The following is a 15925-nucleotide window of genomic DNA, read 5'->3' as shown; positions in this document are numbered from 1 at the left end:
GGATTTTTTGCCCCAAGGTGCATCACCTTATACCCGCTTATGTTGAAAAACATCTGTCATTTTATTGCCCCAGTTTAGAGAGATGCCTCTGGAAAGACCCCAAAGAGGACAACAGCCTTCTCCCACGGTTGTCCCCCAGAGACACGGTGCCTCTGATCCTGGAGACAGCATATGGCCATCATGACTAGTTGCTACTGATTTGTTGTTGTTATATGCCTTCAAGTCGATTAAGACTTATGGCAACCCTATGAATCTTTTTTGGATATGTTCATAGGGTTTTCATGGTTAAGAGGTATTCAGAGGTGGTTTACCATTGCCTTCCTCTAAGCCTACGGCACCCAGGATTCCCAGGCGGTCTCCCATCCAAGTACTAACCAGGCCTGACCCTGCTTAGCTTCTGAGATCAGATGAGATCGGGCCTGTTCAGGGTAGTATGGCCGTAGGTTACTACCAATAGCTTTACCTTACTAGGAAGTAACAGTTAAGTACTTTGAAGGGATGTGCAGTTTTGTCTCTGACAAAGCAATAAACCAGATGTGGAAAACTTGTTGAACTACAACTCCCATAACCCTTGACCATTGGCCAGGCTGGCTGGGGCTGATAGGAGTTGGAGTCCAACAACATCTGGAAGGCCACAGGTTCCCCAACACTGCTATAAACCCAGTCTAGGTCTTGCAAGCCCACATTCAGGAGTGCATGAGGAATGGGGGTGAGCAAGGTCTGCCCTTACATATATTAAAGGCAGAATACACCACTTTTTCCAGTTCGAAGAGCGTTTGTTGCTGTTCCTTTCATACAGCTCATAGTAACAACAGCAACATCATTATAATTGGGGAAGGGCTGTAGCTCAGTGGCAGAGCATCTGCTTTGCACACAGAAGGTCCCAGATTTAATCCCTCCCATCTCCAAGTATGGCTGGGAGACAGACCTCTGTGTGTGTGCTCGCGCATATGTGTGTGTATATTTAACTGTCAGGTGTACCCTTTTCAGTAAGGGCGGGAGCAAGGAATTAAGCACTGAAAGTTGCTAGGAGATGCCCTTCAGAGAGCAGCTGACTGTTAAACCCCTCTGGCCACTGGGGCTCTGTCAGGGGAATAGGAGTCTCCTCTCAGCACCCTTCACAAACTACACTTCCCAGGATTCTCTGGGGGAAGCCATGACTGTCTCAAGTGAAATAAAGGTCTCATGTGGATATGGCCAAACAGCTGTGAGTCTGGCTTTTAGAACACTGACAGTTGGTTCTTACTGAGCATGCCTGGCCTTATCATTGAGTTCAATGCTAAATTTCTTAAATTAATTAAAAATCAGCCAGGCCTTTTTTTTTAACTTTTAAACTGCAAAAGATGAAGGTCAGAGTATGGGGCAAGGTCAGTAATAGGATTACAGGCACTCTGTGAACATGGCTGATCTTTAATTAATTTCAACAAATTATGAGAACTCTGACAGAAAAAAGCCCAAAAGGGGTCTGGTTTTTCTCTCTCTCTTTTTACACTTTGAACTCTCAATACTGCTTGTGTATTGCCATGAACATTTAGAGGGTTGTTAAGCAAGCGTTTCTGAGTTCAGGACTATGTTTTTTAAGGTTTTGTTTTGAAATGAGTTTATGGGAAGCATCAGAATGGCATGGGGGTATTTTCAATTTAACATTGCAGAATGCAAAAAATCCATGCTGGCTATAGTACACAGCCACTCTAGTGGCTGTACAATCTTTCCCTACACTGGCGTTATGTGGATGTTAATATCTTCCAGGAAGGCTCTTAGTGTCCTGCCACCAGGGGTTATGCGAGAGAGGCCTTCCCTGTGGTAGCGCCTCATTTGCCAAATGCCCTCCCCCTGCGAGGAATGGCTGGCAGATTCTTTTTTCATTTTGGCATCAGCTTTAAATATTGCTGCTTTACAGAAGCATTTTGGAAGCTGTTCATTGTTCAGTTTGCGCTGGAACAGAAGCTGCTCTGTGGTTTTAATGTTGATGTCATTTATTTTCCATCATCAGTAGGGGACCTCCAGCCCACAGCGTAATCAGGGCAGACACATGTCCCAGTTTGGCCCACAAGGTCATTCTCAACAACCCCCACCCCATACCTAAAGTCATCTGTAACAGGTGTGAGGCAGGCATGGGCATAGCTACAAAGGGGCAATTGGCAACTTAAAATAATAAGCTTCCAGTTGTACCTTGTGTGTGACCTTCCCATGCCAACCGATTGGCACTGACAGGAAACCCAGCTGGGCCTGGCTGCACTAGGATTAGTGCGGTCAAGTTGGCTCACTCTTTCCATTTAGAGGAAATGGTTTGGATTCAAACCGCTTCCTCCAAACAGACTTCAGAGAAGCTCCCTGTAACTGCCTTTTAAGATGTGCTTGGCACTGAAAGAACATCTTCAGAGGAGGTTGTTGCAACCACCAATCAACTGATTGGCGGTTAAAGCAACCTCCACTGAACAGGTGGACAGGACTGACAGGTGGGGAGTCCCACCCATTTGTCAAAGTTGGCCCATGGACAGTGGTGGAAAGTAATCCACCCCGTTTTATATATTCTCTCTGTTACTGTGAATAGATGTGCTGTTTTGATTGCATGCTTATAAATATTTTAAATAAATTAATAAAATGGTGCTTTTCAAGTCCTACCCACTTCTTTCACCACCATAAACATGAACAAGAACCGTTTCAAAGTTATTCGTTTTATTAATTTAACCACAGCATTTTACAAATTTAGAAGGAATCTGGTTATCTACAAAAGGTTTATCAGTGCACTGAATCTTTTAAAAAGCACATTATAATGCTACAGAAGCAGGCCCTCCTCTTAATGAAATAGATTGAGTTTAAACTGTAGAGACTAGTATAAGACTGGAACACAATCAATCTTTTTAGGGCTGGCTTAAGATTACCTTGAGCCTGCATGGGGAACATCACTCCTGTGGTTACTCTAGTTCAGCTCCAAGCAGCATGTATATCTTTTGCCCATGTGCTTTGGGTCAACAGCATGTTTACATAGGAGCAGCACAAAGAAGGCTGCAACCACACCATTCTGCAACATGTCAATGATATATGTGCACAGGGACACAAGCTATTTACTGCATCTGGCAAGAACCTCAAGCAGGGAAGCGTTTTTCAACCTCGAGCGCTCAGATGTTGTTAGACTAGGACTTCCATCATCCCTGACCATTGGCTAAGTGACTGGAGATGATGGGAGCTGGAGTTCAACATCATCTGGGGACCCAAAATTGACGAACACTGCTAGGCAACCAACAGCAGTCGTCCCCCCACAAACTCCTTCAGCTGCTGCAGTAAATGAGAATGTCACCAATGCAACCAAGCTTAAGAGCGTGTAAGGACAATGGCAGAAACAGTTCTGTCCAAAGATTTCTAAGGATACTACAGAGGAAAAACAAGCAGCCTTCGAAACAGGGTGTCAAGTCTCCACTCAGCCCCAAATGCTAGAGTTTAGGCTACAGACTGTTGGACACAGGCCATACGCTATATAGTTCTGGCAAGCACGTAGCTAATCAGACACAACATGTAGTGACCTTCATGAGACAGGGAGCCCAGGAAGCCTCAATTTTATGGACATAAAGAGTTGCATGTTGGGGGGGAAGCAGAAGACACATTCTAGATCCCTGAACTGTTTCAGTGCCAACCAATTTCCAGTCTTTCCCCCAAGTTGGAGGCTATCAAACAGAGAGGCCATGGAATGGTGTACAGATGTACAGGAACTGGGCACTGTTAGATTGACCTACACTTTCAGGGCAGCTCCTAGGAAACTGGGAGTGCCCAAGTGGGTGTCTGACTGCAGGAGGTTAAAAATAATATTTACAGAACAGCAGGCCCAAGATGTCCATGCCATCACTCCAAGCCATGTTAATCAGCAGGAATTGAGGGCATGTAGACTGAACAACCCAAGATTCTTCCTTCCGGAAAAAATACAGCAGCAGAAGTGTGGTAAGGAGGGCAGGTCCAGGATCACAGCACTAATGGCCAGTGCCAGCCAGGTTCAGTAGATGCACCAGGGCCAAAATCCATTGAAGGGGCCATTAATCCCTCACTTGGCACAGCACCTGGCCAAGCTCATGCCAGGTGGGAGTACACACAGAGTCCCATTCAGTCTGGACAGGGCCCAATTGGAATAGAGGGCTGTGCATGGCCTCTGCGCTGACCCAGCCAAGGAAAAGGTGCCCCTTACATCCCTCCCCTTCACCCATTGCTTCTGCTTTTTACAGTCAGACTACTTTGGGAACGTGCTGGCTCAGGGTGCTTTTTCCTGCAAGAATCACCCTTAATTCCAGCGTCTTGCTACTATCTCTAACCTGCCTAAACTCTTCACTCCCAATGGCTCTGATCATCCAGGACTGAGAGGTTGACTTGTTTTGACTATGCCTCTTGGTGACCAGCAGCTCAGAGTAGTTCGCTCCCAGATCCTGCGCTAGGAGGTTGCAACAGAGGCAGAAGCCTCCAGTGAGAGAGTTTTGATGAAAGTTTTCACCTGTGAAGAGAGGGAACAGATCTGTAAATAAAATCCAAATAATGGTTTGGTCAGTTACTCCCTGGAACTAACACGGCAACATGACACGCAGTTATGGCAAACTGATAGCTTAATGTGCCAACTTTAGCCTGATGTAAGAATAGGCAAGTCTGTGCGTTACATCAAAGCGTTCGTATTTCACAGAACACCAGGCAGAAATGCCTGACCATGGGATAATCTCACCTGGCTCACAAGCTTTCCTTGCTCGCTTGGGTCATTCTCAAAATCCTTTGTAACGTCAAGCATCAAGACTGGAGCATTTCTTATATTTTCAAGATGGATCCTGTGGGAGCAAGAAGTTTGTTTTGCACTTAATTCTTCTGATTGTACAAGCCATCCAGCGGCTTCAGTGGCAGTGGATAGTTCAGCTCACTTCATTGAGTTACCTCCTCTGTATGGGTTTTTATGTTCTCTTGCAGATTCACCTTATTTCCTTTTGACCACGTTCCAGGTTTGCTGCCGTAAGCCAGGGGCAGGGAACCTTTTTCAGACCACGGGCGGCTTTCCCTTCTAGACAACCTTCTGAGGGCCACATGGCAGTGGTCAGAGACCACAGCCAGAGGCAAGAGTGGTCGGAGCAATGAATGTCAATTTTATCTTTGTACAGTAGGCTGGCTTCTAAACTAACAAAAACACACCCCTTTCCGTCATCCATCCAGGCGATCAAGAGTTCATTCTAGTCAGGGTGTGAATCAGGGCCAGTGAGGGGTGTGGCAGGGGAAGAGTTCCAAGGGCCAGACGGAGAGGTCTGGAGGGCCACACTCAGTCGCTGGGCCTAAAGTTCCCCACCTCTTATGGAAGCCTGTCTCAGCTTGAATCCCCTCCCACCCCAGAGCAACAGGGGCACAACTAAGGACGACACTGTACACCAAACCCACTTCTTGAACTACTGAACAAATGGTAAAGCTAATAAAACCAGCAATGATAACAACAAAGCCTATCTTGCACCTTGATGCAACTGACCTTTCAACAGCTTAAAGCATTGCACATGTTGACTATTCTACACCCACCGCAAAGTTAAATTTTGCTGCCTCACCCCCTCACCATGACTAATATAATTCAAAGAATCTGCCTTTTTATTTAAAAAAAACCAAATATATATATATTTTTAAAGCTCTCTTTCTTAAGGCACTTACAGATTTAATTATGCACCCCCCCAAAATATAGAAATTGTAACTGTAGGTGCCCACCTTAATTCCTGTGTCGTGAAAGCAGTAAACGTATTCTGCAATCTCACATACTGTGACCACTTAACAACTCAGCCCTCATCAACCCACATTCTGCTGTGGCATTTCAGCCCTGAACTTCTTCCTCTGCAGGCTGGGATAACACTGATGCTCACGACATCATGAGGTCAACAGCCACCTCACTGCACACCAACCCTCTGCTTCCTCGTTATGCTTTTATTTAAGGGTATAGCAAATGGCGTATGTTGGGAATGATAGGCTGTAGATGAAGGATAGGACAAGCAAGACAGTGGCCCCCAACCTGCAGAAGAAGAGAATTGGGGCTGAAAGACCAAGGCAAAGCATGGAAGCTCACTTGTTTCATTTTTGCTGATCGGGGTCCAGATGGTGCTGGGCGGACTCAACATGGTAAGGGAGCTCAACCTAGCAAAGCCATCACCACCTGAAATCCCATTGGATGCTGGAAGCTCCGTTGTCACTGAGCACAATAAGCAAGGCTATAAGAATGTGTTCACCGCTTAAATAGCAAGGAAGCTAAGCTGGGGGAAGGGACACCTTAATTTACCTTTTCCTTTGCTTTTTGGTTCAGGAATGAGCCTGTAAACAGCTTAACTGCTGACTTACACCAACAAGAACTCCTTCCTGCCTCTTTTCCTGCTATCTAATGGCTCAAAAAATCTAATATTGTCTTCAGAATAAGTGAGCACACACATTTGGCAGATTTAAAAGGAGTCAAGTCTTTTAAATGGAGATTTTAACACCAGTCTGTATCTGTGTTGTATTTCAACCTGTTTCTATCCATGAAATTGTTTTAATTGTTTGATTGCTTCAAGATGTTTTATAGGAAGCATTCTTAAATGGAAAGAAGCAAATAAATGGATGATGATGATGGCTTAATCCCTGTAGTAAACTAGGGCCCATGAAATGCATCTGATGACCAACAGCCCACTTGTTAAGGATAGTGTCTGAGCAGGAAGCAGAGTGAGCACCTCATGGCCCACATCTAGATGTTGCCTGCCAAGTGTCATATTTTGTGGTCAGATTGTGCTTGACCCAGGACATATGGCTGTCCACAGCAGCACTTCTCTCTCCTGTCCCTCATGATTCCTGGCCCACCCCTTCTGTGCCACCACATCTTCCTGGCTCCTTCTGACCTTCGCCACTGTGTACCATCACCAACCAGTGGCAGTGTGGTTTAGTGATTAGAGTGTTGAACTAGGACCTGGGAGATCAGGGTCCAAATCTTCATTCTGCTATGAAGCTAACCTTCACTGTCTCTCAGTCTAATCTATCCCCCCAGGGATGTTTGAAAAGAACCATGTACGTAACCTGAAGCTTCTTGAAGGAACGGTGGGATATAAATGCAACAATAATTAACATCATCATCATCTTTAGGCGACGGGCACTGTGGCTGGGCTGGCTGTCCCTCTCTGCAGTGTGGAGTCAAGTAGGTGCCGTGGTACCAACTCACACCTGCTACGTGGCGCTCATGTGGGATCAAAATGAGGAGACTCAAGCAAGGCTACAGCTGCAGTGGCCGTGCCAGCCAAGGTAGGCCTGGGCTGCTCCCCTGTGACTCACTCTGTGCTTTTCTCCACGAGCCAATTTTCATGCTGAGTGTGAAGCTGCTCCAGGTAGCGCAGCTGGACCTCCTTCTCTTCAGGTCTCGCTCTTCGGCGCAGCCTCTCCATGCAGATCTGAAAGGGCGGAAAGGGGCATTCATTGACCATCTTCATATTGCCTTAAAAGTAACATCTCCCATACTGCCAGGGTTAAAATTGGAAGGATGCTTCACTCTCGTATCTCTCTCTCTCTATATATATATAGAGAGAGTGAACATCTGACTTGTAGGCCTGATCCAGCCCCCCAAATGACTTACTATACCCAAATGAGCCTCCTAAGACCTCCAAGAATTTGGCTACAGCGACACACACAGAGATGCAACACTTAGTATCCTCTGAGGAAAGGTAATTGAGAGATCCATTCACATTCGATGCAACAAGACTGCTGAGTTACCTACCTCCAGCTGATTGGAAGGAGAGAAGGCCAGAGCAATGACTCAGACAGAGACGTAGCAGGCACCCACTTACATGAGTAGACTGTTTGGGCTAACACAGGAACCTTGATTTAATTCATTATTTCCTTCTAGCACAGCTTGCCAACTATTGCCTTAAAGTTTGAAATTTAAAATACAGGTTGGAGACACCCACTCTCCCAATGTTTCAACAATCTTGGTACAGTTGGAAATGAGGTAGACCAAGCTACATTCAGGATGCACCATTAAAACACTGATCTGCCGGTATCAGAGAAAGTGGGCTCTGAAGAAGTTTCCACCAAGAGGCTCCAGTCGCAACTGATCCTGGCATCTCCACCAGCACAATGAATGCAACCAAGGGATGTAGAGATGAGGAGTAGAAAGACTCCCCCACCTGCCATTCAAATGCAGTCTTTCAATTCAGCCCCAGAGGTGCAGTGCATTACAATCTAGGATTCCTCTTAGCTCTATGGTCACAAGAGGAGCATAACTGCACCCTTCCACACAGAGCTCTCCTTTCTCTACGCATCTGAACCATTCTAAATGTACAGAGAAAAACAAGGGTGGGAGGCAGAAGGGGCTACAGCTGCTGGCTGGAACGGGACAAGAAAAGGTTACAAAGCTGTGGAGAACTCAGAAGGGAATGATTTCATTTCCGAGGTTTAGATGTTTTCATATTTGTTATATCATAAAGATGAAGAAAATCGTATAAGCAAATGCTGATGCAATTTTGATATCATCTTTTCAATGTGATTTCTTATGTGTAATTTTGTTCTATTTGAAAATAAAAAAGTCAAAATGTGAAAAAAACAAAGCTGGGAGAAAGAGTGGGGGGGAAGAGAGGAGGGGCACGCGCAGTAGAGGCAGGTCCATGTGAGTGACGGGGAAACTGGGGCAAAAGCCTGTCTTTCCTCAGCCAGTCCCTGCCTGCCTGCCTCCGTACTTACACGCAGTCCAGACACCTTCTCAATGTTGCCCCTCGTGAAATGCAGCAGGGAAGACAAGGATGGTCCAATCCCAGAGCTGGCTGGCTCTGCCTGTCATGGGCTCTGGGCCCATCTGCCGTCGGTCTCTCTGCCTTCCACCCCTACAGTCCCAACGGGCACGAGCCACCACAATAGGAGATGGCTTGCTGGATCAGGCCAAGGTCTGCTGGAGCAGACCCTTTATCCCACATCTCATCCCACTTTGCGTCTTATAGACCAGCCTTCCCCAAACTGGGCGCCCTTCAGATGTTTTGGACTACAACTCCCATCTGCCCCAGTCAGCTGATTAGGAGTACAATCATCCATGACCACTTTTCCTGGAGATATTTTCCTTACACATAAGGGAAGACTCCAGGGAGCAATTAAAGGGTACAATAAAAATATCCTTTAAGGGGAAAAAGCCAACTTAGAATGCAGCTGATTCTCTTTCAGACAAATTACAAGATGCATTTTCAGTTACCTCTGGAGGTGCCCGGAGATAAAGGAAGCCATGAAGGTGAAGCCAGTCCCCAAATGCTTGCAGGAGAAAGGTGTGCCAGTCTTGGTAAATGGTCCACTCAATCTCTGCCAGGTGGCCAATCTCAAAGAGGTTTTTTGCAAAGATGTACCTGGAGGAGGACCAGCCAGTTAAACCCCCTGAAAGCAACACACACACATACGAAGAACAGGCGAATCAAAGCTAAAAACGTTGAAACTGTCACGCTTGCCTCATATTGTATTTGCAATTGGCATCCATTCATGATTACTAATGAATTTACAAAACAGAAAAAAATCTACCCCGCGTTACTGGGAGGAGACTCCAACGTGAGGAGTGGCAAAGTTTTCCTTGCTATGGGGCCTTCACCATTCGTCTCTCCAGTTATAAGCTGGAAAGAACTGCAAGAACATGTAACAAGTGTGAAAGTATGGGAAGACATTGTACAGCATTCCGGATATGGAGATGGAGCATCAGGTATACAAGAACACTTCAAAAGGAGTTGTGCAGTTCTTTTAACAAGAAACATCTCCCTATTTCTCTTTATATGTGGCCCCAATTCACTGCTGCCGCCACTCCCATCACTGTTTGTTGTTATGTGCCTTCCAGTCAATTATGACTTATGGTGACCCTATGAATCAGCAACCTCCAATAGCATCTCTTATAAACCACCCTGTTCAGAACTTGTACGTTCAGGTTTGTGGCTTCCTTTATGGAATCAATCCATCTCTTGTTTGCCCTTCCTCTTTTTCTACTCCAGTTTTTCCCAGCATTATTGTCTTTTTTAGTGAATCATGTCTTCTCACGATGTGTCCAAAGTACGATAACCTCAGTTTCATCATTTTAGCTTCTAGTGACAGTTCTGGTTTAATTTGTTCTAACACCCAATTATTTGTCTTTTTCACAGTCCATGGTATATGCAAAGCTCTCCTCCAACACATTTCAAAACAGTTGATTTTTCTCTTAGGGATACAGAACAGGATTCTGGCACCGTACCTATCACTGTACACAGATCTCTCAAAAACCTGCACAGGTTTCCACGTCTTCGGAGGCTTCTCTGACAGCGACTGCAGCTGAGCCTTGAGCCGACTCAGACACGAATAAGTCTGGAACGTGTAGGACCATCGCAAAGGCTCCTGATAGACCATCTGAAGCAAGTTCCCAACATTCTGAGAGGGAGAGGCCTGATGTGGGGAATGAAAGAGACACGCATTTAAGAACCAAATGACACAGGAGACATAGAGCAAAGAGGGATGTGAGGGAAGGGCCTGTGGATCTGTGCCACACTGAGATATTATTGTGAGAGTCCTCTTCCCTTCCTCTAGCTCAACCTTCTCCAACCTGGTGCCCGCCAGACATTCTGGACTACAAATGCCATCAGGCCCAGCCAGCACTACCATATGATGCTGGGGCGGATGGGAACACCTGGAAGGCACATAGTTGAGCAAGGCTGTTCTAGCATGTGATTTCAGACACATGCAGTCATGGGGTCTGAACTGGCACTGACTGACCAGGAACGAGACCTTGGATTTGTAGTGGATAGCTTGGTGAAGATACCGACCCATCATGCAGCTGCTGTGAAAAAGGCAAATTCCATCCTAGGGATCCTTAGGAAAGGGACTGAAAATAAATCTGCCGATATCGTAATGCTGTTATACAAATACATGGCAACATTACACTTGGAGTACTGAGTACAGTTCTGGTCGCCTCACCTCACAAAGGATATTGTAGAGTTGGAAAAAGTTCAGAAAAGGGCAACCAGAACGATCAAGGGGATGGAGTGACTCCCCTCTGAGGAAAGGCTGCAGCATTTGGGGCTTTTTAGTTTAGAGAAAAGGCAAGTAAGAGGTAACATGGCAGAAATGTATAAAATTATGCGGCATGGAGAAAGTGGATAGAGAAAAGTTTTTCTCCCTCTCTCTTAACACTAGAACTCGTGGACATTCGGTGAAGCTGAATGTTGGAAGATTGAGGACAGACAAAAGGAAGTACTTTTTCACATCGCGCATAGTTAAAACTATGGAATTCTCTCCCATAAGAGGCTGTGATGGCCACCAACTTGGATGGCTTTAAAAGAAGATTAGACAAATTCATGGGGATAAGGCAATCATTGGCTACTGGCCTTGATAGCTATGCTCTCCCACCACAGTCAGATACAGTATGCTTCTGCAGCTGCCTGCAACTGGTTTTCAGGAGGGGAGAGTTGCGGTTGCACTCCGGTCCTGCTTGCAGGCTTCCCTTGGGCATCTGGTTGGCCACTGTGAGAACAGGATGCTGGACTAAATGGGCCACTGACCTGATCCAGCAGGCTCTTCTTACGTTCTTATGCAGTAGTGGCCTATAATCCGTGACGACAGAAAAGGAGCAAAATTCAAACCAGATCCTGCAGACCAGTCTTGATGGTGAGGAAATGGCCTATGTGACTCCACCCATTCTCCTTCGCCATCCCATTCACCTGCATGTTCCTCCCTGCAGACCTACATGATGACACAGCCTCCTTCTTTCCTTTCAAAATATTTTATTTTGGTCTACCTGTTTATCCACATCCTTACCTCAACTGTTAACAAAACTCATTTGCTCACATCTGTCCCTTGCTGTCCTCCAGACCTCTCCTATCCATTTCCTCTCTCACACACACCCTGCAGTTAAGACGTAGATTGAAGGATCCTAGGGGCAGGGATCTGACTCTTTTTTTAATTATACTGTGGATGCAGGTGAGGGGCACTAACGGTACTGTAAAAATAACATCTTAGCTGTGATGAAATTGAGGACTTGAGTAAGGCAAAAATGTTTCATATTTACGTTTAAATAATATATTATTTCTAGCATTTATGGTTGCAACTGCCAATTTAAAAAGAGCAGTACACACTCAAGGACTTAGAAATATCAAATAAGATGATAAAAGAAGCCAAAATCATTAAAAAAAACCTCTGATTCCAAAGTCCCAAGGGACTGACCCAAAATTTTCTTGCAAGTCCGGGGGGAGGGGGGACGATGCATTTTTCAGCTGAAGGGCCACGTTCCCTGGGGTCACATACCAGTAATGGGCAGGACCAGAGGCAAAAGTGAGGGAATCAATTAATGTTAACACCCAAGGGGGGTGCAACGCAAGGCTGGTGAGGGTTGATGCCTGGGGGGCAGAAGGGGTGAGGCTGCAGATGGGGTGTGGTGTTGGGAGAGTCCCAAAGGGCTGGTAAAGACAGGCCTGGATGTCCACATTTGGCCCCCAGGCCTGAGATTCTGAACCCTGATGCAAGAAAACCGTTCTAGATGCCTTACTCTATGCACACAGTTGCCACCAGCTGGGACTCAGGACCCAGGCGTGCCAGGGAAGACACGCTAGGCAGGACGCATGCAGCTAATAAGACTATTTGCTGCAGCTTCATCACAATGGTCAATATTACACATGTTTAACCAGCACTAGATTCATACACCATATAACTTTTAGTACAATGAGAAGAATTCCTCTTTTGGTGCTAAAGAAAGTCACATAAATTATTTTAGCAGAACAATTACAGCGGTAAGGTAGCAAGCTTTCACCGTGCTCAGAATTCTTGTATAGGTAGGGCAGAAAGACTCACAGGCTTGCAATCTAACCACCGCCAGTTGACTCAATACAAGATATTGAACCAAAACAGCTCAGTTCCTTACAGACCTAAGAAGTTTTACATCCTGACTCTTACTTGGTGGGGAAAAGCAGCTCGAACTTTCTGCCACTTGGAGACTGGCTCTGGAGTCATGTGCCATTCCGGAAAGGCTTTTCTGAGCACTCTCACAAACGTTGACTTCCCCACTGCTGGGAGTGAAAGAAATGCAGACACCCATTAGTCAAGGAAGCATTTTCAAAAACCAACAAAAGCTCAGTTAAACAATTAGTCATAGTGCTGCTTATGTTACTTATGATTATTTATTAGATTTATATCCCGCCCTTCCTCCCAGTAGGAGCCCAGGGTGGCAAACAAAAGCACCCTAAAGCATCATAAAACAGACTTTAAAATATATTTCAACAAAACGTCCTTAAAAACATGTTAAAACAAAACATTGTTAAAAATATCTATTTTTTTTTTTTTTAAGTTTTGAATGGGGGAATGGACTGCCTTCAAGTCTATCCCGACTTACGGTGACCCGATGAATAGGGCTTTCATGGTAAGCGGTATTCAGAGGTGGTTTACCATTGCCTTCCTCTGAGGCCGAGAGGCAGTGACTGGCCCAAGGTCACCCAGTGAGTTTCATGGCTGTGTGGGGATTCAAACCCTGGTCTCCCAGGTCTTAGTCCAGCACCTTAACCACTACGCCACACTGGCTCTCATAAAAAAAAAGTTTTAAAAACATATTAAAAAGCAATTCCAACACATGTTGTGTAGCAGTTGAAAAGAATGAACTGTACAGGTGGGACATTATCAGTTCAAACCTCACCTGAGTCCCAAGCCCAGGAAGCTCCTACTGTCTCACCCTCTGCGCCCCGCCCAGTCCCTGCATATGGGCATAATAACACTGCCTGGCCTCACAGACCCGTTGCAACAACCACTGCAAATGCATCCGATTCACTTTTGGGACGCTCCAGAATGCATGACTTCACACTTAAACTACCGCCACCACCAAGCCCTCCGACGTCCGCCTTCCCTGGAGAGGAGACTCGACAAAGCCCGAGCCTGTTTATCTTCCCCAAACTGGTGCAAGATGTTTTGGTTCGCATCACTCCCCACCCTGAGCCCGCGGGACAGGGCGGAGCATTTGTTCCCAATGTATCAGCCTCGCACCTTGCCAGTACACCCAAAGCAATAAGGGTGCCCCTAAGCATGTGCAGAGCGCCCTTCCCCCCAAACACGAGGGAAGCTTCCCGGTCGCCGGAGGGGGCTCCTTGCAGACAGGAAGGGGAAGAAGGAAGAACCCCCCAAAGCCTCTTATTTTAAAAAAGAAGCTCGACTCCTCCCGCGGCTGTAGGCGCGGGGAGGGCAGCAGCGTCTGGTCCCAGGTCTGGGAGAGAAAGACCCGCCCGAAGACCTGGATAGCCGCTGCCAGCCTGTGCAGGCAACGCTGGGCGAGATGGACCACGGCCCGGCTCCTCCCCTCGCCCCATTACCGATGTTCCCCTCGATGGCGAGCCTCTTGCCGGACGGCCGCGCAGCAGCCATCCAGAGCGGGGCCGCCACAGGCAGCCGAGCCATTGCGCCTGCGCCAATCCCTGCCGAAGCCGCTCGTGTCTTTCCGGAGCCTGCCGCGCCCAAAGGGATTCAGTTCACTTTGTCTCAACTCTAGACTCTGCCAGTCAAACGCACCTTGCTTCCCGCGGCCATTTGCGGGACAGGAGAGACAGAGTTTGGATACAGCATCCTGGAGTTAGCGTGACTCAGACCAGCCCGCCAAGGGCCGCGTTTTGAGAGGGTCCATCAAAGTCAGGATCATTCAGTCCATGGTATTCCCGATCTCTGTGTATGGATGTGAAAGTTGGACAGTGAAAAAAGCGGGTAAGAGAAAAACCAACTGATTTGAAATGTGGTGTTGGAGGAGAGCTTTGCAGGTACCATGGACTGTGAAAAAGACAAATAATTGGGTGTTAGAACAAATTAAACCAGAACTATCACTAGAAGCTAAAATGATGAAACTGAGTTTATCATACTTTGGACACACCATGAGAAGACATGATTCACTAGAAAAGACAATAATGCTGGGAAAAACCGAAGGGAGTAGAAAAAGAGGAAGACCAAACAAGAGATGGATTGATTCCATGAAGGAAGCCACAGGCCTGACCTTACAAGATCTGAACAGGGTGGTTCACGACAGATGCTATTGGAGGTTGCTGACTCATAGGGTCGCCATAACTTGTGATTGACTTGGAGGCAGATAACAACAGCAACACTGCCTGCAGCCGTCATCCCATCCACATCTCCTCGGTAAGTCCCACCATGGTGTTCAGCGGGGCTGCCAAGAGGTTGGGCAAGGCTGCCTGAAAAGTTCACCGACTGATTATTCCATAAGAACGCAAGAAGAGTCCTGCAGCCGGATCAGGCCAGTGTCCCCTCTAGCCCAGCATTCTGTTCTCAGAGTGGCCAACCAGATGCCCCAATGGGAAGCCCGTAAGCAGGACCAGAGAGCAACAGCAACTCTCCCCTCCTTCAATTTCAGAAGCATGCGGAGTTGTATTCAGCTAAGTCCTATTCAGAGTAGACCTATTGGAATTAATGTACCTGTTGGTCATGTCTATTAATTTCAGTGAGTGTACTCTGAGCAGGACTAGCATTGAATACCACCCCCTGCTTCAGACTGTGGAGGCGGAACACAGCCATCATGGCTAGTAGCCCTGGATAGCCTTATCCTCCACGTGTTTGTCTAGTTCTCTTTTAAAGCCATCCAAACTGGTGCCTCATGTGGGAGCAAATTCCACGGTTTACCTATGCCCTGGCTGAAGAAGGACTTTCTTTTGTCTGTCCTGAAACTTTCAGCATTCAGCTTCATCAAATGTCCCCGAGTTCTGATGTTATGACAGAGGGGGGAAACCTTTTCTTAATCCACTTTCTCCAGGCCATGCATAAATGTGTTCGTCTTCTCTTTGCCACCAGGCCCTTTGACATTTCAAATTTTCTTTTAAGTGTTTGCCCTAAAACTACAAATGTGCACATGTTTTAAAGTGTTTGTGGGCAGTTTCATACTTGAGCTTATTGTGGACTCAGCGCATGCAGGTTTTTGTAGTGTCTGCATCTCCTCATCAAAATACCATCCCATATT

General features: G+C 46.5%; 1 protein-coding gene and 1 non-coding gene across 3 annotated transcripts; both read right to left on the bottom strand.

Moving 5' to 3' along the window:
• Positions 1–326: 326 nt before the first annotated feature.
• On the bottom strand, positions 327–445 carry LOC133368863 (5S ribosomal RNA). Its single transcript, XR_009758778.1, has one exon. It is a non-coding gene; the product is annotated as a 5S ribosomal RNA (ribosomal RNA).
• Positions 446–2662: 2217 nt separating this feature from the next.
• DGUOK (deoxyguanosine kinase) lies at positions 2663–14437 on the bottom strand. Of its 2 annotated transcripts, none has more exons than XM_061592988.1 (7): positions 14283–14437; positions 12883–12995; positions 10196–10383; positions 9185–9332; positions 7285–7400; positions 4700–4799; positions 2663–4477 (listed from the first exon to the last, which is right to left on the bottom strand). In XM_061592988.1, the coding sequence occupies exons 1-7, from the start codon at positions 14365–14367 to the stop codon at positions 4418–4420; spliced, it is 810 nt and encodes a 269-aa protein (XP_061448972.1). In that variant the 5' UTR covers positions 14368–14437; the 3' UTR covers positions 2663–4417. The 2 variants fall into 2 exon arrangements, with proteins under 2 accessions (XP_061448972.1, XP_061448973.1); XM_061592989.1 differs by having other exon boundaries at positions 12883–12992; positions 14283–14436.
• Positions 14438–15925: the final 1488 nt, after the last annotated feature.

The sequence above is a fragment of the Rhineura floridana genome, chromosome 12 (assembly GCF_030035675.1).
Source record: "Rhineura floridana isolate rRhiFlo1 chromosome 12, rRhiFlo1.hap2, whole genome shotgun sequence".
In the NCBI taxonomy this organism is placed as follows: Eukaryota; Metazoa; Chordata; class Lepidosauria; order Squamata; family Rhineuridae; genus Rhineura; species Rhineura floridana.
This window is presented reverse-complemented; position numbering and strand designations above follow the sequence as displayed.

What these genes read in the sequence shown, in the direction of transcription:
- DGUOK (XM_061592988.1), bottom strand. Translation starts at nt 14,367, where the DNA reads ATGGCTCGGCTGCCTGTGGCGGCCCCGCTCTGGATGGCTGCTGCGCGG. An exon ending in AGATCTGTGTACAGTGATAG is followed by an intron (nt 9,333 to 10,195) that starts GTACGGTGCCAG and finishes GTCCTCCTCCAG; the next exon opens with GTACATCTTTGCAAAAAACC. An exon ending in ATCTCCGGGCACCTCCAGAG is followed by an intron (nt 7,401 to 9,184) that starts GTAACTGAAAAT and finishes CCGCCCTTTCAG; the next exon opens with ATCTGCATGGAGAGGCTGCG.